This window comes from Tyto alba, unplaced genomic scaffold (genome assembly GCF_018691265.1).
Source record: "Tyto alba isolate M040663 unplaced genomic scaffold, T.alba_DEE_v4.0 Super-Scaffold_10, whole genome shotgun sequence".
NCBI lineage: Eukaryota > Metazoa > Chordata > Aves > Strigiformes > Tytonidae > Tyto > Tyto alba.
Window position 1 is genome coordinate 17,800,380 of NW_024881262.1, and position 23,278 is coordinate 17,823,657.

General features: G+C 38.1%; 1 protein-coding gene across 1 annotated transcript in view; it reads left to right on the forward strand.

The window, feature by feature from the left end:
* The first annotated feature begins 4,175 nt into the window (after window positions 1-4,175).
* Window positions 4,176-23,278, forward strand: part of LOC104361573 (serine/threonine-protein kinase ATR) — a 42,677-nt gene continuing 23,574 nt past the window's right edge. Inside the window, 23 exon segments of the mRNA XM_033005492.2 lie at window positions 4,176-4,320; window positions 5,922-6,013; window positions 7,341-7,484; window positions 8,049-8,580; window positions 8,582-8,936; window positions 9,895-10,082; window positions 11,386-11,580; window positions 11,808-12,034; window positions 12,846-12,998; window positions 13,147-13,345; window positions 13,950-14,209; window positions 14,623-14,813; window positions 14,919-15,019; window positions 15,344-15,515; window positions 16,182-16,349; window positions 17,246-17,440; window positions 17,730-17,915; window positions 18,381-18,414; window positions 18,417-18,472; window positions 19,707-19,837; window positions 20,034-20,177; window positions 21,407-21,500; window positions 22,257-22,382. Coding sequence (XP_032861383.2) covers window positions 4,262-4,320; window positions 5,922-6,013; window positions 7,341-7,484; window positions 8,049-8,580; window positions 8,582-8,936; window positions 9,895-10,082; window positions 11,386-11,580; window positions 11,808-12,034; window positions 12,846-12,998; window positions 13,147-13,345; window positions 13,950-14,209; window positions 14,623-14,813; window positions 14,919-15,019; window positions 15,344-15,515; window positions 16,182-16,349; window positions 17,246-17,440; window positions 17,730-17,915; window positions 18,381-18,414; window positions 18,417-18,472; window positions 19,707-19,837; window positions 20,034-20,177; window positions 21,407-21,500; window positions 22,257-22,382 — 4,002 coding nt within the window. The 5' untranslated portion in view covers window positions 4,176-4,261.

Genomic DNA, 23,278 nt, shown 5'->3' on the forward strand with positions numbered 1-23,278 from the left:
TTCCAGCATCTTAACTCTCATTCAAAAATTATCAACTCAAAAGGTCTTGATGTTATAACACTGATCCTGGTAGTAAATACATTTCTGTGAGTTTCCTCCACAGTTCCTAGCCTCAAGAATAATACTTTCCTAGAAATACTGGAAAGCAAGAAACAAGTTGGAGATAAGCCAAAAATAATCATTGCTGCTATATAAATAAGAATGCCAGGTTCCAAAAGAATGTATCATCTAATGTGCTATCTCCAAATTACTCAATTGCTTAATTTAACGTCAACAGTCTTAAGCATCTAAGCAGGCTTATTCACATAAAAAACGGGGATAAACGCTTGCAAGACTACAACATGTCTAGATTACATTCAGAAATAAAAGACATGAGAAAAGCAGGTTTTAATGTTATATATTTATTTCCTCACTTTGTTTCTTCATTTACTTGTTAGTTTTTGCTTAGTGGTTGGATGTACATATTCTGCTTTTAGGGTTCTGGCTTGCCTGCTGTCCTTACCAGCATTTACTGTTTCAATTTTTCACTTTTTTTTTTTTTTTTTTTTTTTTAAAATCATTAAACCAATATTCAGGATGAGATATAGTTTTAATCAGTCAACTTAGCTAGAGTGAAGGGACACTAAGCAACACAGGCATAGATAAAAACAGAGCATATCGGAATATATGTTTTTACAGTGTACAGGAACAATGCAATGTGTTCAAAGGTCAGGTAACTACAATGACAACCACCTGCATGACTATATATGGAAATTAGTCTTCAAGTAATCATACAATCAGGTGTTATTACACCAACCATGCAAACGATAAACCATAAGCACACCTTGATATTACATGAAATTACTTAGTACAGTTCAGAGGACCTCCCCACAAAATCTTGGCTGCATTTCCTCCGACCACCAGATCAGTCTGTATAATGTTCATATTTCACAGTTCATGACGGCATCAAGGAATACACACGTGCATTTAAATGTCTTAGTATAATCACTTGTGTCTACCTGCAAGAGACAGCTGAGGTTTCATTCGAGTCACACTAACCACACAGGGGAACATCTCACATATATCCACAGAGCAGATGAGCCTTAAGAAGAACAGTAATTCTACCTCAGAATTAAGAAACAACAAAGAGAATAAAAGCACAGTCAACATGCTCTTGTGCCCCAGGACCTGCTGGTCCAAGGCAAAGTTACTCAGTGTCTTAAAACAATTACGTTAACCTGCAGAGGTGTGTGGTAAAGAAGCAATGAAGGCCAAAGAAGATAGTCCAGGGTGTGGAAGATAATGCAAGAGGACTGCCCAAACAGGGAAAAGAAAAAAAAGAAAAAAGGTGACATCAGCTTCAGCAGAAATCTTGGTAGTGCCACATACACTGGATTTGATAATTAGCTCTACCTGTCTACATGAACCTTCCCCTGAGCTCTACAAGCTATGAACATTTAAGATTTATTTCACCAATACGAATGCTGGATTGGAGGAGAAAATACAGAACAGTCTCAAGGCACAATATTTTCATTAGTAATTAGTCACTCTCTGCAGCTAGATAATACACCTGCTCCTCCTCCTGATGGTCAAGAGACATAGAAGTGTAAAATAATGGGATAAAGAAGAAATAAGAATATGAATTAAGAGTTTATTGAGCTGCTTATCATGTGTTCGTGAACAGCAAGAAACAAAGTCAGGTGTTTCACTTGGCGTTTCTTTAAAGGGTTTGGGGACTGCTAGGTTTTGTAAGTGGCCATAAAAATGTTTTTATGGGGAGCATCTAGAAGACTTCTTACATCCTTGCAGCACAGTGAAGTTGTTATTATGGACAGTCTTATGTAGAGTCTTATAAGATCACGTTAGTAAGAAGAACTTGATGTGGTCAGATAGCAGTAGACGTGGCTTTGCAACCAGGAAGGGAAAAAAGTCTCCTAACTTCACTTCCAGTGAAGAATGGGGAGCAGCAGATGTCTCTTTAGTGAATTGCTACAATTACTTAAAAAAAAAAGAAAAAGTCTGAATTACATGCTTGGGAAATGCTTAAAGAGAAAGCACCACAGATTTATACAGCATTCTACCTATGACAAATAAAAGCACTTCTACAATACATCTATAAATATGATCACACTGTTGACTCAGGAGACTTCGAGGCAAAAGCACTTTCTTTCATTAAGCACATTGTGTGCCCCACTTATGCTTTCCCATCAAAGAATCACCCTGTGATTCAATGAACTTATATTTCTTAGAACTGAAAGCTACAGAACAATACAACTGGCTCAAACTCTCCTAAAATCTCAACAGGTATCTTGATATTCTTAAGTTTCAGGGATGACACAGGAATTTTAACTCTGCATCAAATTAGCAAGTAATGCAATTTACACCTTTCTTGGTGTGACTGTTGGCCCAGGCTTGCAAGTTTACACTCAGAATGTTGTTTTCACAATAAATAGTTTTTTAAAAATTTAAATTGTGTACAAAACTGTGTTCAAAACCACCACTGATAACAAAACCCAGATGTAATTGGTCTTCCTGGACCATTAAAATTCTACTTAACAAAACATGCAAAGCTATACGGTTTCTGCTTTCTCTCTTGGAACGACTTTTTATAAAGTCAGCTTTCAAAAAACATTGCAATGTGTTGAAAAGCAAACTAAGATAAAACCCAGTTATGTTCTGTAGAGTTTCTGAAAGTATTTCAGGTCCTTCCCATATTACCAATCTTTGAAAGGTCAACAGCATTTTTAATAAAATTGCATACATATATTTTGTGGGACAAAAATAACCATCTATGAATGAAAAATTAGTAGCAGGTTCCCCAAAAGCATCCATCTGAAGCGAATCAGTAATTACAATACGCATATGCACACACTGTTTTACATGCAATAGACAGAGCCCTAGCACAGTGGAAACAAGCAACAGAATTAGAAGCCTCAGAGAGGATTTTATTTCAGCCCAGAAACAACGCAAAGTTCACAAGCATAAGGAAAGAGCTGCGCCTCCTAATCCGCAACACCAAGCTCAAACTTCAATTCCCCTCACATACTCTCCCTTCCACTCCTACATAAACATAATCCCCCTTACTTTATCCTTTTACACTCTGAAGTCCTGCGGACTTGCTACATGAGCAGGGCCCACGCGTGGGTCGCCGCGCACCGCTAACACACACACACACCACCCCCCCGCCCGCGTAACGCGGCACCGAACTCTCCACACAGAGTACGGTGCCTAAATAGCCTGTCGGGGTTTTTTCCCCTCAAAACCTTTCGTACTTTATGCATTTAAACACGCTCACTCCCTCAAAAGAACACAGAAAGCAACATACAATAAAGTAAGTAAGTAAATAAATAAATAACAGCAATGTTTTAGGAGCTGTTTAAGTAACCCCCTCACCGCTACCAGCAGCGCGGAGCGTTAAGCCAGTGGTCACCAAACTCCCCCACCCCTGCCAGCACACGCCCTCCCACCAGCGGAGCGAGTGGCACTCGCCCCCGCCGTCCCGGGTCGGGAAGAACCGAGCCCCGCCGCTCCGCCCGCCCGGTACTTGCCCGCCCGCCGCGGCTGCCGCCTCCCGCAGTGCCGCGCCACCCACCGGGGCCCGCCGCCACCTGCCGCCGGCGGGGCGGGGCGAGCGGATGGGCAGCGCCAGCGGCCAATGGCAGGGCGGCCACTGGAAGGGGCGGGCAGAGACGGGGGCCGGTCTCTGCGGTCTCACAGCGGGCGGAGGCGGCGGCTGCAGCGTGTCTGAGGGCTGGTGGGCCCCCGAGGAGGGCCGCTATCGCTGGCCCGGTGGGTGGACAGCGTTCTGCCACGGATTTCTCGGCTAGCATTCAAGTTTCCTTCTCGCCACCCCTCAGACCTTGGCCGCTCCACCCTCATTTTAAACCATTCTCAAGCCTTGTGCACCTTCCACCCCCACTGTGCGCCGCGGTCCCTGCTCCACCGAGGCGCCCGTGGTGGCCGGGCTCCGGCTGGCCTTGCCGGCAACCCCTCCGCGCCCGTCCCGGGAAACGGCCGCGGCTTGGCAGGTTGCGCTCGGTCTGTGCGGTGCACCTCGGTGAAAAGCCTCTGGCTGGGGCAGCGCGGGCCTCCTGGGAGGCCATTCGGAACCGACCCCAGAGCCGCCGTGCCCGCACTCTCCTCTGGTGACGAGGCAGGAAGCGTCAGCGGCGCCACCGGGGAGCGCAGTCGCCGTTCGACAACGGAGCAGTTTTGGCTCCTGCCGGGCGCCGTCGCGCCGTTCCCGCCCCGGCGGTGCGCGGCCTGTTTCAAAGCGGGAGCCATGGCCGAGCAGGGCCTGGAGATGGCCTCCATGATACCGGCGCTGCGGGAGCTGGCCAGGTAGGACGGACCCAGCCTCCGCCTCGGAGGGCGGCGACTGAGCTGCGCCGCGGGAAGCGCTCCCGGCCTAGCTGTGTGGCGGGGGGGGGTGTGGAAAATGAGAGTCCTTCCCCGCTGCTGTGTGAGCTTTCCTGGGGCCGGCCCTGCGCTCCCCCCTCATCCTGGCCGCCTTCTCCTCCCGCCACCAGCCTGAACTGTCTCCCCTCACGGGTGGTCCTGGTAGAATTTAATGGGGGAGTTCTCTTGGTCTGCATAGCACCCAGTGTCCCGGGGGCTTCCGTTGTGTTTCTAGTGTGGTTTCACTAAGACTAAAACGACATTGAAAATATTTGTCTAATGGCAACATCAAGACTGCAGCTTTGTTTTGTGGTAGGTAGGTAGCTGGCGTGGAGGTACAATTGTATGTAGAAGATTTAACTTTACAAAGAGCTACCTGCCCTCCTAGTCACCTCAGCAGTTGCTATTGATACCTTTTACTCAGAGTAATCAGATCAATAATTTTGGTTAATTCCAAAAGTGAAACGAGTTCTTTATTTTTTTTTTTTTCCCTGCACCAAAGGCGGCTTGTTGCTTGGTAGTAGCATGTGAATAAATCCCTTAGTCTGCCAGATGTGGACTTAATATATATCAAACGTAACTGTGGAACAAAATTAAGTGATCTTTAACAATTCATGAAACTTAGTACTTCTGAAGAATAAGAAGAAAGAGGAAGAGACGATGCACTGGTCACTAAAATGAGAAATCAATCTGTGTTTCTTTTTGCAGTCTTCTAGAAGAAAAAAAGTCAGTGATTAACATTGTGTTGTTGACTGTTGTAGTTTAAACCTAGTTGACAACCAAATGCCACACAGCCGCTGTCTCAGTCTCCCATTTCCCCAGGGAATGGGGGAGACAGTTGGAGGGGTAAGAAGACTTGTGGGTTGGGATAAAAACAATTTAATAATTGAAATAAAATTAAAATAATAATAATGATTATAGTAATAGTAGAAAATACAAATGGGTAATGCACAATGTGATTGCTCACCATCTGCTGACCAATGCCCAGCCCATTCCCAGCTAGTGATCACAAAGGAGAGCAAATCCTGAAACCACCATCCCAAAAACCCGAGTGGAGCTTCTTGATCAGCCCTTATATACTGAGCATGATGTTCTATGATACAGAATATTCCATTGGCCAATTGGAGTCCATTGTTTTGTCAGTGCTTCCCCCCCCCCCCCCCCCCCCCCCCCCCCCCCCCCCCCCCCCCCCCCCCCCCCCCCCCCCCCCCCCCCCCCCCCCCCCCCCCCCCCCCCCCCCCCCCCCCCCCCCCCCCCCCCCCCCCCCCCAGCTGCTTGTTTGCCTGTGCACTAGCAGGACAGGAGAAGTTGAAAGGTCCTTGGTTTGCTAGCAACAACTAAAACCATAAGTAGATCATCAACATTCTTCTTGTATCAAATCCTGTACTGAATGTAAACCACAGCACTGTTCTAGCTACTAAGAAGGAAGGAAGAAACCAAACTATTAGCGCTATCCCAGCTGATACAGACATTGAGATGGACATCAAATAATTATTTTGTATTTTAAAATGGATGTCAACATAATGTTTTACTTTTAATTTTAGTGCTAGTCCAGAAGAATACAATACAGTTGTACAGAAACCAAGACAAATACTCTGCCAGTTTATTGACAGAATTCTTACAGATGTAGATGTTGGTAAGTATTACATCCTTATATTCTAAAATTATTTCTGCTTTATACCTTAAGTAATTCCTGCTAAAAAAAAAGTATTACAACTCATTTCAACAAAGATTTAGTAGTTGAAGGCAGTACCATTTCTGCTGTATTATTTAATAACTCCATGATGAAGTATTTGCTATTATGTTGTGAAGTAAGTTAAAAAGGGAGGGGGAGAGGGGGGAATGCAGTGCAGGGTTGTATGAATATAATGCTTACAACACGGATAATCAGGAGTATCATGTAACGTGATTTTTCATTGAGTAATATAGCTTGCAAGTCTTAGTACTCAGAGTCTTTCAGAATTTAAATACTTGGATGTAAACAACTTTAATTTTAGAATTTTAACAAAGCCCTATTTTAGTATACCTTAAGGTTCCAATTATTACAGTACTTCAACAACACTTTGGTAATTATGAAATACATGTACTACAAAATTACCATTTGTAGCTATCTGTACATTTGCATCAAGGAAAATCACAGTAAGGGTAACTTACTGTTTCCGAGGTATATTTTCATGTAGCTGTCTTGGTAAGACTGATATTTTGTCTAGTGAATTGATCAACTCAAGTATCATACCTGTTACTCTGTAGATGATGTGTATGTTAATTCTCTTACAGTCCTAAGAGGGAAGGGTATAAAAATAAAAGCAAAAAGCTGATCTGCTTTAGATACTGCTTTTGAATACTTAAGTGTTGTATTTTATCATTACCATGTAACTTCTCTGGTCAATTGCTATCTGAATCTGAGATAGTTTCCTTCTTGTGCTAACTAAACGTGTGGTATTTGGATAAATCTGATGTGATTGATACCTGTTTCAATGGATCTATACAGCAGCATTAGGTATGTTTAGTATTTTGCTAAACTTTCTGGTTCAGTAAGATACCATAAAAATTTCTATTTCTTGGAGATTTAAACAATTCTTAGAGTTTTTTTTCTACCAAGATCACAAACCTAGCAAAAATTGTGTGATTAAAAATTTAAATGGTAACTATTTGCTGTTCTTTACTCATCATACAGTTGGATATAATACTAAGTAAATCTTAATGCATGTAGTGTTAGTGAATAATTTTTAAGAGGAGTAATTTATATTTTCTTCATACAGTTTGGTGTCACATAGAGGGTTTACGTTATGCACAGAATCATCTTCATGGATTAATAAAACACACTCCCAATTGATAATTATACAGGTCTAATACCATGTCACAGTATTTTATATAAAAAAAAATATTCTTTCTCATTAAGTGTTAACAAAATTTGTGATTGCAATGCTAACTCAGAAATGTGTCTTTTTTTTATTTTTAAGTTGCTTTGGAACTGATTAAGAAATCGGATTCACAACCAAGTTCTGTGATGTTGCTTGATTTTATTCAACATATCATGAAATCTTCCCCACTTATGTTTGTAAATTTAGATGGAAATCAGGAGGAAACCAAACGCAGTTGCATTGGTGAGTTGTTTGAAAATGTTTATGCTGAAGCCTGATATTTTCAGAATTTAAATTTTCTGACATTGAGATCATACAAAAGAATAAAAATGGGGAAAAGGCAGATTTGTAAGGTTGGCATTACATATTTATAAGTAAGTGAATATTATGATAGACTTGTAATATTTTGAATTTATGTGAACTTTTGATAATGGAAATTTATCAGGACAGTTTGACCTTATTCTTTACCATTGCTCAGTGATATTACCTGGTTCATGTTGATGAGGTACCCTATACGCCTATTCATTGCCTGAAGGTTCTTTTGACAGAGGAAAATGTCTGACTTACCCACCACCCTGCCGCCCCCCACATGCACACAGACCCCCATTTTTCTCTTTTTCAATAAGATCAGCTGGAAAAAATGTCTCAGTGAAGGCTCTCTATTCAGTAAGCCTACATGCATTTATCTCAAGGAATTTTCTTTTCTTTACTGATGAGCAAACTGCTTTCAAGGAGGTGCTCAAAATAGATGGTTTGGGTTTTTATCTTAATAATTTTATATTCGCTGTTTCTTTTTTATTGTCCTAGAATTTAGTAACTGGATCATAACAAGGCTTCTCCGAATTGCTGCAACTCCAAACTGCAACACGTTGCACAAGAATATTTGTGATGTCATTTGCTCTTTACTTTTTCTGTTTAAAATGAAGAGTTGTTCCATTTTTGAAGTACTAACAAAAGACTTGCTGCAGCTTTTCCAAGACTTAATCTTTCTACGTGAAAGAGATGCACAGAAGCATCTCTGTGGAGATGAACTGTTCTGGCCAGTGACTGTAAAGAGGTTTTCAAGCAATACTAGTGACACTGTGGGATATTTAAGATTAGCACCGTTACAGCTGATGAGTATGCCCAATGTAGAATGTTTGGAAGTTATATTAATGTCTATTCTGACAGATATTGTTGCAGATGTATTTTATGTAAGACAAGATATTATTCTCTGGGGGATAGGCTGTTCCCTGTTGGAGTATGGCAGTCCAAAAGTTAAAGCTTTGGCAGTGAAGTTTTTAGTAAAACTAATTCATTTAGGAGGACCTCCAGGTCAGCTGGCCAGTGTTTTCTTCACAGTTTTTTGGAATTCTACAGTCAGCACTTGAAATGGATACTGAAGAGTCAGAACTCTTTGGAGAACCACTCTTACTGTTGGTGAGGACATTGTTGCCTTTTGAAGCAGATTCGTACAAAAATATTGAACCTGTCTACTTAAATATGCTGCTAGAGAAGCTCTGCGCACTGTTTGAAGGTGATGTGTTTAGGTGTCTTCAGTCTGAAAAGCTGAAAGCTGCTTTATGCCATATACTGCAATATTTTCTGGAGTTTGTTCCAACTGGCTATGAATCTGCCTTACAAGTAAGAAAAGTCCATATCAGTAGCATATGTGGAATTTTTGTCAATGTGCTTGGAACTCAGGAAGAACAAGAGGTAGGTTCATTTTAAAAACTGTGTTTATTGTGTGAATCATCATGTACAAAAACCTACTTCTGGGCAAAGAGGAAAATCTAGGAAATGCTATTTTTAGTTGTGTAATTAGATTGATACTCTTTGTTTCTCAATTGTTTTATGTATTTCTGCAGGTCAGAGTTTTTTAGTTACACATGGCTGGCCCCTGTGTTTTTCAGATGTGTTAATCTATTGAGAACCTATGCAGGCACAAGGGTCTGTCTGTAATCATAGTATAAAATGGGGGTGAGGGACAGAGTACTCTCATATAAGGGCAGCTTCACAACTAATTTCCCTTCATCTGAGCTGGTCTTACTTTCTAACTGTATGCTTTTAGTCATATTTGTTGGGGACAAATTAAAATAGAATCATAGAATAGTTTGGGTTGGAAGAGACCTTTAAAGGTCATCTAGTCCACTCCTCCTGCAGTGAGCTGCGACATCTTCAGCTAGATGAGGTTTCTCACAGCCACATCCAAATTGACCTTGAATGTTTGCAGGGATGGGGCATCCACCATCTCTCTGGAGAACCTGTTCCAGTGTGTGTCACCAACCTCATCTAAATCTGCCTTCTTTTATTTTAAAACCATAATGAGGTGTTGCTAATGCTAAGTGTTCCCACTGCTCAACACACCCACATGCTTATTGTATCTATTGTCTCTTAAATTTACTGTGTCTCTCTTGATGGCGTTGGGAGAGCAAGGTATTATGGCAAGAACTGGGAAACAGATGTACAAGCTAAATTTTCTCTGTTAGGAACATGGGAAACTTCACTGCTTATGAGAGTTTTCATCTTGTAACTAAAATTTTTGAAATATTTTAAGAACTTGTTACTGTAATATTTTGAAACGTTATTTTTTAAGTCAGAAACAATAATATCATGTCTTTGAGAAGTAAGGCATAGCATATATCATGGTATCTCTGTTGTTTGTCCATCCCAGTATCTGGTGAGTCCACTTTATACAACATTAAAAACACAAACAGAAGAAATCTTTCAGGAGCTTCATCAGAACCAGCTAGATAATTCTGATACTGATGGGTGGAGCAGCAGCAGTGATGAAGTTCCAGAGAAAAGACGACGACTAAACCTACCAACAAAGCATCCAAAGAAATCACCTACACCAGTAATGTACGACAAGTACTCAATAACTACTTCTATAGTAATTTGGCTAGTAAAAAATAACAAATGACAACTTTTTTGAGGTGGTTTCTTCATAACAGTCACATGGAAAGGTCTAAATGATGTTTTGAAGGATCAGAATCCTTCCTGAATCCAGATTGAAGGATCAGATTATTTTTAATCCAAACTTTAGTTAAAGACACTGTATTTTTAGTATGTTCAATGCAAATGATTTTAAATTTTACATACTGAAAACAGCGAAGCTGAGAGAACGTGTACGGAATGACAGAATCATGTATGTGGCTAGGCTGTTGCACTGGACATGTGTAAAGCAGGTCTAGTTAAGTCGAGTTGTTCTCAGATGAACAAAGCCAGTTCTTTCAGCCTCTGCTTGTGCTTGTGCTTCAGCTCTGTGATTATCTTGGACTTGTTCCAGCATGTTGGTCTTTCTTGTATTTGAGCACTCAGGGCTGGCTCCAGCATGCTGTACTCCATTTGTGGGCTTATAATCAGCCTTCACTCTTGATAATACAGCCGAGTATGTAGTTGACCTTCTTTGCAACAAGGTCACACTGCTCTTATATTCAAGTTTTCTACAAGTCCATCAGGTCATTTTCTCCAGAGCTACTTGCTAACCAGTCAGCCCTCAGCCTGTTCTGTTGCACAGGGTTTTTTTGTGACAGTTGCGGGACTTTTCATATGTCGCTATTGACCTTCATGACATTCTTATCAGCCTAGTTTTCCAGCCAGTTGAGGTCCTCTGAGTAAGCGGCTCTCCTTTTATCCACAGACCTACCTGTCTCATTGTATAAAGGAGTCAGGTTAGTCTTGCATGATTTACCCTTGGTGCTGGCTGTTCCCCAACACTTTCTTGTCCTTTATGTGGCTGGAAATGAGTTCAAAGAACACTTTTTTTTTCCATAACCTTGTCGGGAACCAAGGTTAGGCTTGCTGGCCTGTAGTTCCTTGGATCCTCTTTTTTTTCCTTTCTTGAAGATAGGTGTAACGTTTGCCTTGTTATAATCATCAGCAACCACCCTGGTCACCATGACCTTACAAGGATTGCAGTGTTATACCTTTATAGCCTTTCAGATAAGTCTGATTTTCATTATACTTAATTTCAGAGTTAGTATCTTGTTCTCCCAAAGGGCATGTTTAAGCTAAAGCTTCATTTCATATTTTCCTAATCCTGTATCCAAAGCGGATTAGCTCTGGTTTTGCTATGATGATGTATTTATTTCTGGAAAAAAAAACCAAAAAAACAAAAAAACAAAAAACATGTTAGAAAGTAATTCATATGGTCAAATTACAGACTTAGTCCTGTAAACATGAAATTGAAAAGCACTCTCTGGAATGCCATCACAAAGAAAGCTGCATCCTTAATATTTATCCTTGAGAAAGAAATTGTGACGGCGGACATTCTTCAGACTGTAGAAGGGATTGCTGTAATTCTGCGACTAGCTGCTTTGTGCATAGTTCATTGTTCTCCCCCGCAAAATTCTACCAGGTAAGGTACCAAGGTGAAACTGTGAGATCAGTAGTTTCTTGTAACTGTTATTATGATTTGTGTAGATTACTTTAATGCTTGTCCATGTATTAGGACAAGTATTGGGTAAGTCCTCTGTGTTTTGAAGTAGGACGTTTTTATAGTAACTTTGCTTACAATCAATACAATATTAAATGACTATAAAATTATAGTCTGTTGTGTTGATCATATGATTTCTGTTTTAACAGTATAGATCATAAAGTACCTCATCCGTGTAGTTCTGATCCATGTAAGAATACTCCAAGCTCCTCAGATTCAGTGGTGAATATGCAGTTCACATGGATTTCCTCTGATTTTATCACAAGAGTAGTGAAAGTCTGCAGAAATCTGTTAGAGGCTGCTACGCAGATTGTTAACCTAGAACAACTAATTGACAGAATAGTGAAAATCTTTGATGCTTTGCTGTATGCACAAGGTGAGAAATCCTTTAAACTGTCATGTTTTTTACTGGATTTGTAAATCAGGAATGCATCTGACTGAATTGCTCTGTTGTGGTAGAGGTACTGAAATTATAGATCTTGTTAGAACTCTACTTCTTGTACAAAAAAGGTGAAAGAGTGGTGTGCTCTGTTCAGAGCGCTACATTTGCATTCCTTCTTTAACATGATTTACTAGTGTTTGTACTTCTATTGATTTTTATCTGAACAAGAGACTGTATTGGGATAGTGAATAGGTGTAGGAAAGAAACTAATTTTTAGCAGTTTTCTTTTTCAAAAACATAGAGTCAGCTTGCCTTACTATTTGTTTCATTCAGATTTCAAAGCTTCTGACCAGCTTCAGCAAATGTGGCATGCAGGAAGTGTACCAAAAATATTAAGTACTTGTGTGATTTTTTTTAAAAGTAGCTGGTAAGATGGAGGACAGACTCTACGACTGAAGTGTTTTATGAGTTCAGCTTCCTAGCCATCCCAAAGTCCACCTGAGAGGCTTCATACAAATCCAGAAATACCAAAGTTGTATTCATTCTGCTGCTCATGTATTACATGTTGTCAACTGTTTGATGAATTTTTTAGATTATCTTGGTATAGCACTAGATAATTTATTATTATATGTCTAAAATGTAAAATAGCAACATGTGGGAATAGTGATACTAATTTTTGTTGATAGAAAAAATAACACTTTGTAACAAATTAAGAACATAAAGTGTGCATCTATTTTACAGCTCTATATAGTTCACAAAAGTATGAAATTTTTTGTTGTTTTGTTTTGCTTCTTCTCCTCCCTAGTGAAAATTTCACTGAGTGATCAAATTCTTGATAGCTTATGTGCATTGCTGTCTCTGCCCTGGATTTACAGCCATCCTGATGATTCTTTTTTTAAGCCATCTGCTTTTGGGTTTGATCCTCTAGTTTTGAGTCAAAAAACTGCACAGAGTTTCTGTAAGTATGTTAAAGTATATAAAACTTGATATCCCTCTAGAATTATTGTTCTAAAGTAAAATTATTTTCTTTGCCCTCTTATGATGATTGATGATGTTAAAAGTTTAAATCAAGTAATGATCTGCCGCATTTTGTTTTTTCTCTTTAGCACCCCAAACTCAGTCACGCTGTGTGTTCCTTCTGTCTCTCTTCCCAAGAAACATTTGTCTGGATTGGAGAAAATGCATTTATCATTGGGCACTACAAAGTCCCCATGAATCAATTCGGGCTGCTTGTGTTAAAGGATTCTCTCTTCTGCTTCATCCACCAAGTGTGCAGTCCTGCAATATGATTCCCAAAGCTCTTCTGTATGTATTAATGCTGCTTTTCTGTTTTCATGCAAGAAAAACTGACAGATAAGAAACATAGTATAGGCACAAAAATAAATATTTATTTCTATTTCATCCAAAATTTGTTAGATCTCAATTTCAGAAGTCATAAGATATCAACAGGTTAGGTGTAAGTGATGATGTCTGCATGATAGTGTACACTTACCATGTTAGTATACAAGTTACTTCCCTAGTTGAAACCCCATTTCTAATTAACAAATTTAAACGGAGGAGGGGAAAGGAGATACCTTCGTCAGTTAAATATATGTGATATTTGTCTATATGCCTCTTAGAATGTTTTCATTTTCTCTGCCTTTTGTATATATGTCTTGGTGTCTTCTTTCCTATTGTATATCGTCTTCAGTTTCTTTATAACATGCCAGACTCAACCATGCCCAGTGCTACTTCAACACTTTTCAGATTACCCTCAAGTTCTATTAAATGAAAAAGAGAATTGGTGAGACAGATCCTTAAATTGTCCTAATAGTACTTTCAGTGTAGTTAGAGAATTCAGACAGTGTAGAAATACAAATTTTTAGGTAAATAATCTATTAAAATGGTTTCATTTTTGTTTCTATTTCAGAAATCAAATCAAAGATGAGTCTGAGCTAGTCAAGGAGGCTTGTGCTGCTATAGTTGGGAAATTATCTTGCTGTCTTTCTGGTACATTCAGCATACAACCTTCCTTAGCAGACTCTGCTATTAAGCGTGTTACTTACGATATATTATGTAGCAGCCTTACTGTGACTTCTGCTCACGGAAAAACTTGTTCTGTGCAAGCCTGTCTTTTCAAGCCATTTCTTGTTCTACTCGAGAACAAAGTATCCAGTTCAGTAAAGCTAGGTAAGTGACTTTGCTTTTATTAACATTTTCTACTTCTGTATGAGGTACTAAGTCACTATTTCTGTGCCTTTCTCTATTTGTTTTTTTCTATTTTTTTTTTTTTAATAGCTATAATGAGGCTTGAAATGCGTGTTTCAGTTGATACTATTGCTAATGTTTGATGCTGTCATTGACACTCTTTTTAAACTACCATGGCTTAATTTTGGTCTATGGCTATATCTAGAAATGCAATACTTGATAAAATCTGAATTTTAATTAGCTTGTCTGATTTGACAATATTTACTCTTTTGATAAAAAAATGTAGTGTGCTTTATGGCTTACTTGGATTGTTGTTCTGTGTACTTCAATAGATTATTTTTTTAAACAAGCATTAATAATATATTTTTCTTTCCTCCTCCAACCATGCCACCCAGCATTTATAGAAAATATACCTCATCTTTGCAAACATCTGGATTTTAACACTGATGAGTCCAGTGTGAAGATTCTTGTTGGGTCTTTATTAAATCTAATGGAAGATCCAGACAAAGATGTGAGAGTGGCTTTCAGTGACTGCATAAAGAACATTCTAGAAACCTTAGACTCTGAAGAAGGATTCATAAAAGAGGTGAATTAATATTTAATTTTGGTTGTTTTTTGTAACTTACTATGGTTTTTGTTCTATTAATGTTGCTCAAAAATTATTTTTTTGTTTTGTTCTCATGTGTTCCAGCTGTTTGTTTCAAGAATGAAAGAAGCCTATACAAATGCCAAAATATCAAGAAATAATGACCTTAAAGATACCTTGATCCTTACAACAGGAGATATTGGAAGGTACTTTTGATAGTATCTTGAAAATCACAAAGTAGTGTCAGTTTGTGATGCTAAGTAACTCTTTTGTTCAATTGTAAATGTAAGATTAAATTATTTATTTCAAGATCAGCCTTTGTTCAGAGTCTTTTGCAACTGTACTAAGCTGTTGATTCATACAGAATATTTCTCATTTTCTTCTGCCCTATCATAGGAAATACAGATAAGCTATGCAAATACAATGACGAGTCATTTTGCATTATAATAACTGTATATTCTTAAGTAATTTTATTAATACAACGATTCTTTTTTCCTTTTTAATTGTTTTTCTTCTGCTTACTTTGTAAGGGCATCAAAAGGAGAATTGGTACCATTTGCCCTCTTACATTTATTACACTGTTTGTTGTCCAAGTCAGCCTCTGTGGCTGGAGCAGCATACACAGAAATTCGATCTCTAGCAGCAGCAAAGTCTGTAAAACTCCAAGCTTTCTTCAGTCAGTACAAGAAACCTATCTGTCAGGTAAAAAGAAAATAACTGGTGGTTTGGAAAGGCATATGTTTAGGTTCTTTTTGTGTATTTTGAAAACAGTATAAAACATAAGAATTACAGTATTTTACAAGGTGAAATCTTGTAGGACAAGAAAGAAATTATTTAAAAAACAAAATAAAACCTCCACAAACATTCAGGATGGAATGAGAAACCTTTGGCTTTGTCATGATCTTTTTCCCTCAACAGTATTGCTTTTTTATTCCCTACGTGCTGTCATCCTGAAATAGAGGAACTATATCGTTTCTTGCATTGTGTGGTACCGTTGATACAAGAAGCTATGTTTCAAAATTGGAATTGAAGTCAGTGTTTTACATGCATAATACTAATGTGGTTGATTTGTTCTTTTGTTGTATCCATTACCTAAAGACAGAAGTTGTGTTTAAAAGAAAATTATCAAAACCAGACTTTTCTAATTTTGAATATTTTTTTAATAATGCAGTGTCTGAATCTCGGGGTTGAAAAATTAAATGCAGTTATTAAGTAGATGATAACCCAGTTCTGTAGCAAAGTATCGTAGATCTATGAGCAGTAAATGAGAAAGAAAAACAGATTCATAGAAAGAGGAGTGCAACTCCTTTGTTTTTAGGGAGCGAAGAAAGGGAAAATAATACTAAATAGGCATTTCTTCATCGTTAGTTTCTAGTGGAATCCCTGCACTCCAGCCAAATGGCAGTATTGAGTGCTCCATGCCAGGGTAATGAACTACGGAAACAAACAGCTGCTCACCAGAGAGAAATGGCTCTGGACATGTTATCAGAGATCGCCAATGTATTTGATTTTCCAGATCTAAATCGCTTTCTCTCAGTAAGTTGATCAGTCCGTTTTACTTTCGATTGGTTGGTTGAGATTTTGTGTGTGTGTATGTGTGTACGTGCGCTTGTGGATTTCTATTTTAGTCCACAATTTTTCTGTGAATGTCACAGATTTTAATTATTTTTATTCTCTAGTTGCTTTTGTTTGTTATCATATAGAATACTTTGGGATTGCGGCAAATGGAAGCTCAAATACAGGGGAACAGTTTTATCAAGGAGTTACAGTGATGGTTACAGAACTAATTCAAGTATAACAGATAATGAACTAAGGTCTAGAGTAATCATTGAGTATATCTGTATTAATGATTTAGTGCACGTGGAAGGTTTCTTTGTAAGGCATGATTTTTGCATGGTGTCTGCTGTCTTGTTTCAACTGAAGAACGCTATTGTTCTGTGGATAAACCTTTTGATCTGGTTGGATATCTGTCCTAAAGCCTAGGTAGCTTCATACTCATATTTTACTTGTTGGTAGATGGGAAATGCACAACCATGATGTAAGTAGTGTTCTAGATGGCTGGTAGGTTGGGTGGTTGTTGCTGTGTGAGGATATGGTATTTTTCCTGGGCTTTTTGGTGATTTTTTTTAAGATTTCCTTTTCTGAAGAATCTGGATGGACACAAAAAATAATAGCTCACTTTTTGTTTGCGTGTTTCTCAGTATTGATTAGATGAAGCACCTCCTGAAGTAATTATTTTAATTTTATCTGCATTTTTATTAGATAATTCTGTCTTACCAAAGTTCTTTATTCATATCTGTGGTCATACATATGACCAGAGATGAGTGGTGTTGTACTGACACAAATGGAACAAAGCTGAACCCTGCATTTTTGGAGGAGGTGTTGTTTGTTTGTTTGTTTTTCTCCATTATGTGTTGTTCTTAATTTACCAGCGGACCCTACAAGTTTTGCTTCCTGACCTTGCAGCCAAGGCTAGTCCTGCAGCCTCTACACTTATTCGAACCATAGCAAAACAGTTGAATGTAAGCCGAAGAGAGATTTTAATCAATAACTTCAAATACATCTTCTCTCACTTGGTCTGTTCCTGCTCCAAGGATGAGCTTGAGCGGGCACTTCATTACCTCAAGGTAAATTGACATTCGCTCTATTATACATGTGGATTAGGAGCAACAGTTGATGAATAGTGAGCTTTCTGCTTTATTTAAGTTAGGGTATTGTAAAACACAGGTGGGGAATCTGTATATGCAGAAATTTTGTTGTTCATGTTACAATTTGTTCCGTTGGCAGTGAGGAACTATTGTAAGATATTTGATTTCTATGGTAAATCAACCAGAGTCCAATGCCTCCTGTCTCTCAGCATGCTAGTTCCATTGTGATGAAATGAAGACTTGGCTTCTGCTTGCTATTTGATTATAGAATGAGACCGAGATAGAACTGGGCAGCTTGCTGAGACAGGACTACCAGGGACTGCACAATGAATTATTGCTGCGTATGGGAGAACACTATCAACAAGTCTTCAATGGTTTGTCAATATTGGCTTCATTCGCATCTCATGATGATCCCTATCAGGGACCTAGAGAAATAACATCACCTGAGAAAATGGTAAGGACGTCAAAACATTCATATTCAGTTTTGTTGAATAATTTTTTTTCTTCAGTCTGAGAGTGAGGACAATTTCACATTCTCTGAACCATTCCTTATTTGAGGCAAGTAGAGGAAAGGCTAGCATTTCATATGAAGTGTTTCTATAACATGGAGATACATACCAAGTATGCATGAAAAAAAAAAAAAAACCCAAAAAACAAGCAAGCAAATGACACCCCCTCACACACACACCCCCACACAAACCCCTAAATCGTACCAAAACAAAAAAAACACAGTCTAATGGGGTTGTCTTTCATTAGCACTGATATTTCTTGAGGAGTAGTGCATGTATCTGATATTCTTCTAATTTTTCTTTTAGAGTTAGCATTTCATACTTGCTTTTTAATTTCTTAAGCTTAGGAATGTGTTAATAGTGAGATTATTTGTAGGGGTCTTGTTGTGTCTTTTCTTTTCCCTCCACAGGCTGATTATCTGCAACCTAAATTGCTTGGCATCCTGGCTTTTTTAACATGCAGTTACTGAGTTCCAGTGTTGGCATTGAGGATAAAAAAATGGTGCGTAAACTTAGTTTTGAATATTAAAACAAGGATAAGCAAGAGCTGTTTCAGTATTCCAGACTGACTCGTGATCATGCAACTGTCATTGAAGTCTCAAAGATACTAAGGTTCCGACATGATTGTTGAAAACTGGTGGTCTCATTGTGGGTAGGACTTATGTGTAAGCTCAAAATTTTTTGTTCTGTAATTATAGAGGAGGAATCCAAATGTGTGTTTTATATGTGTGAAAGTGGAGAGTGAGGGAGTATGGGTGACAACTGGAGTTACTGCAGAGAACAGGGTTGTAAGGGCACCAAAGGACAAAGCTAAAGAAAATAAGATACAAATCCAAGAGAAACTGGGCTTTATTGGTTTTGCTTCTCACAGAACAGCTCCTTTCAGATATACCGTAGAGAGCATTTAAAGGAATTAGAGCTCGTAACTTGAGACAAAGTCTGAAAATTATGCCCTGCGGAGGCAGTACTTCTAACCACAAGACAGGCCTTTTAGCCACTTCACAGAGGTAGTGGAGATGATTTCTGTAAGGAATTTTTCAGTGCTAGAATGTATGTAATGTTTACATTGATGTACTGCATTTTCTCTGGTGTTCTTTCAAACTTCTTGCTTCTCAGATATTCTCGAGATGCTCTCATTTTCATAGCCCCATGTCTTCATGCTTTCTGAATTTCTTCATTTGTATAGCATTTCTTCTGTTGCATCTGCTGTTGTTTCTACCTTTTCTTGTTCTGTTTTTTGTTCTTGGTGACTCTCCCCTTCCATGACCTTTCCTCAAGCTCAGATTTCTTCCTGTGTTACTGATCTGTCATACTGGACGTTGTACTACCTTGTTTGGTACAGTGTTACTGTGACTGAAGTATCTCCTGCTTTTTCTGAACCTCATTATTTCTCTTCTGTCTTTTGTCAGTCACTTCTAAAACTTTGGATATATAGTCAACCATTTCTTATAGCAGACTCTTAGAACCATTAACTCCTTTGGTGTCCACAGTTCTTCCCTCATCAATCTGTCAACAGTGTAAATAATGACATTTTTGTTACAATACTGTCATTAGAGATTCCCTTTCATTCTCTTTTCCTCTAACCCTCAAATCCTTTATTGAAACATGAAACTGAATTTAATGTCTTACAGAGTATGATTTCTTAAGCCAGAGTAGCCTGATTTTATTCGAAAATATGGCTTGTATATGTTTTACTGAGGATCTAATACACTAAAATGACTTTTCTCTATGTCTAGGCTTTAAACAGTCTTATGTCTTTAATGAAGCTTATGGGTCCCAAACACATCAGTTCGGTAAGAGTAAAGATGATGACTACACTGAGAACAGCTCTAAGATACAAGGATGACTTTCCAGAATTGTGTTGCAGGTGAATTGATAGTGTACCCCAAACAGCAACATACCTACTATTTCTGCCCTTGAATACACTGTTTTGTTTTTTTCTAGACAATAATATAAACCACAGAGCTGAAATAACTTAAAATGCTTCTCATGATTTGCCTAAAATGTCCTTATGCAGAGAAGAATCATTGATTACTATTGTTTTGTTGTCTTTTCTTGTTTAGAGCCTGGGATTGTTTTGTTCGAAGTCTGGACCATTCATACCTTGGTTCCTTGCTTAGTCATGTGATAGTAGCGTTATTACCCCTTATACATATCCAGCCAAAGGAAACTACAGCAGTATTTTTCTTTCTCATAGTTGAGAACAGGTACTGTACAAAATATTTTGAGTTATATGGATCAAACTCTGTAATAGGAATGAGGATAACCCTAAATTAAAGTTGTCCAGCACTGAAATGAGACAACTTGTTTTTCTGCAAAACAGTATGTTGTTCTATAGAATTCCCACTTTCCTAAATTGCAATGAGATTTTTGAAATTTGACAAGTGATAGACTCATCTGGAGAGGTATTTTTATATTTTCCTTATAAAAATATGTGATAAAACTGTGGCCAAGTTACACCCCATTCAAACACTTACCCTAGCCAGATTTTCTAATTCTCTGTTTTTTCTGCTGGTATGGAAAATTACTTTCCTCTACAGGTCACACAGGTGTAATAACTGATTGCTAACATTTGGTCTAAGCTAGGGAGAAGTGTAAGGAGTTGGAAACAAGGAGGAAATTAAGTCTTCATTTGTTTCCTTAAATAATTAGAGCTGTAATTATGAAGTACACAGAAATTAATGTTGAGTAAGATGTCATGCATCCTCTTCACAAGTACCACATCAACTGAAAATAAAATCAAACTCTGATAGAGTGAATAGGTAAAGTCATGACTACCTTTTTGAAGACAATGTTGAGTCTTTATTATTTTTCATTTTAGATTCTGTAGCTTAATATTATGACTTTTTTTTTTTTTTTTACGGTGATAGTTGATATCTTGATTACTTTTGTTCGGTTTTCATTTTTCTTGCACTGTACCATACCAACAGTATTCAAAACAATAGGTGACAGGAATAATAAGGATCTTGTAGAAGCCCATAGTAGCAAAATTGAAAGAGATTCCTTCGAGTTAGGAACACAGAATTCTTTTTTTGATTGTGTGGGGTTATTTCTTATGTGGAAAACTGGAACTGGATTCACACCAAGTGGGATTATTCTTACTCTTTGTCCAGTGTCCAAAATAAGGAGAGCCAATCCTGGTAGAGAGAAATGGCAACTTTGAAAGCTTTGAAAATAATTGTTTTTAAAAGAGAAAGTAATTTAAAGCATAGAGGAGAAATACCTGTGGTTTAGCTGAGTAACAAGAGAAACAAATTGTATAATATTTATACTTAATTAGATGAAAAAAGTAAATTTTTGTGTGTGTGTGCGCTTTTCAGGCTTTTGTTCTTCTAGTTATTACATTTCATTGCTTTCTTTTGATGGGTTTTTAAGTTTTTTCTGATCCAACTAATGTTTGCTATGTTCTTTGCAATATTTTCTTTGTAACTACTAGGGATGCAGTACGAGATTTTTTACATGAAATATATTTTCTGCCTGATCTTCCAGAACTCAAAGAAATTCAGGTTGTCCTTCAGGAATACAGAAAGGTACGATTTCTTTTACTTTTTGATTTATTTTTAGTGCATCAAATGACTTCGCGACAAGGGAGGAAAACATGTCAAGATCATTGTTAAGGGGAAATGGTATTTATTTGCCTCCACAATAAAACAGAACTTGTGTATCGCAAGAATGCTTTGAAGCAGGTTCTGATTCTTCTTTAGGAGTAAATAAAATATGCTCATGTTTAACATGCTCGTTTCTGTAGCATCTCCTGAACACAGGCAATTCATCTTTTTGAGACTGAAGAGACTTATAAGGTTAGAAGTCCGCAGTATTAGCTATGGCAATGATTATGTTACAAGAGAAGCTACTTGTAATTTGATCCCTCTTCCGTATTCTCTTTAAAGGTAACAAAGCTTGTCTACTGTTAGGAGTACTCTGTGGTTCATTTCTTTTGCTTGCCCTCAGAATGGTTAGGCTGCCCCCAGATGGGAAGTAGCAATTATTTAGTGGGAATTAGGTAACAAAAGTAAAAATTAGTTTTATTTTAGGTAATGAGGTGCCCAAAGCAAAGCATTTTCTTCTGATTTAATCATTGTTATTTACACTGTTACAGAAGTGTCAGTATAGCAACTTTTTGAGGAAAACACTTGAAAAAATAAACAGGAAGACTAGTATATGGATATAGGTGAGAATGTAGGCAGAAAGTTAGTTTTTAGTAGGTGTTCTCAGTTGTGTTCCTTGAGATGCTGCTTGACTGTGTTCCTGTTACACTTGAACTTCTTACGTCATTTCTTGTTCAGGAATCCTCCAAAAGCACTGACTTGCAGACAACACTTCAGCTGTCTATGAGAGCTATTCAGCATGAGAATGTGGATGTTCGTATTCATGCACTTACCAGCCTGAAAGAAACATTATATAGAAATCAGGTATAGAAAACTTCCTTCAACAGAATTGAAAATAAATCAAAGTAGCACCTGGATCAACAATTGGAAAATCCTTACTGTTACTGGGCGTTCGTATGAACAGTGGTATTTTCCTCAATTTATTAAGCTAGCTGGTTCTTAATATAGTGGGGAGTAGGGATTGTTTTTCATCGTGTCTCCTAGGAAGAAGACCTTAAAATTCTCCAAATCTGTGTGATGCTGATTCAGCAAGGCTAGTGGTACATTTCTTACCTTTTTTTCAACTCTGAGGAAAGATGTATCTAAGATGTCTGTTTCAGCAATCTGTTGTGTGGGCTTGTTCTCTGTTAGAACGTGTATGGCTTTTGCATCAGGAGGCTAATACATGGAAGCCAGCGATTTTTGTGTGCAAGTGTAATATCTGAAAGAATTAACATGTGTGTGACTACCTCACATCTTTTAGTGGTTTTTTTTTCTCTTCTTTCTTTGCCTTCCACCCTCAAAAATTTGAATCCATTGATAATATTCAAATAAATTTCATAAGTTTGTTTAAGTTGAGGATGCTGCTTTACAAATCTGTGTGGTTATTAGTCAAGGGCAGTGTATGTGGCCTATTTTAAAAAAAGAAGAAAATCTGTCACCTTAGTAGCTATAAGATTCTGGGACACTCTTCAATCAGAAATAAAAAAAATATCCTAGCTAAAACAACAAACAATCATTGCATACATTCCTGCTCAAGCATTAATTCTTGCACATCAGGTTGGGAAAATCCTGCCATGTCTTGCTTAGTTAGAAGTATAGCAAAACAACTGAGGGAAATCGAACTTAATTAGTTCTACAGCTTGTGGAACTATTGGCTCTCTTACGTTGGCTGTGGTTTCAGTTTTCATTAAACATAACAATGGCAAACATTTTCACAT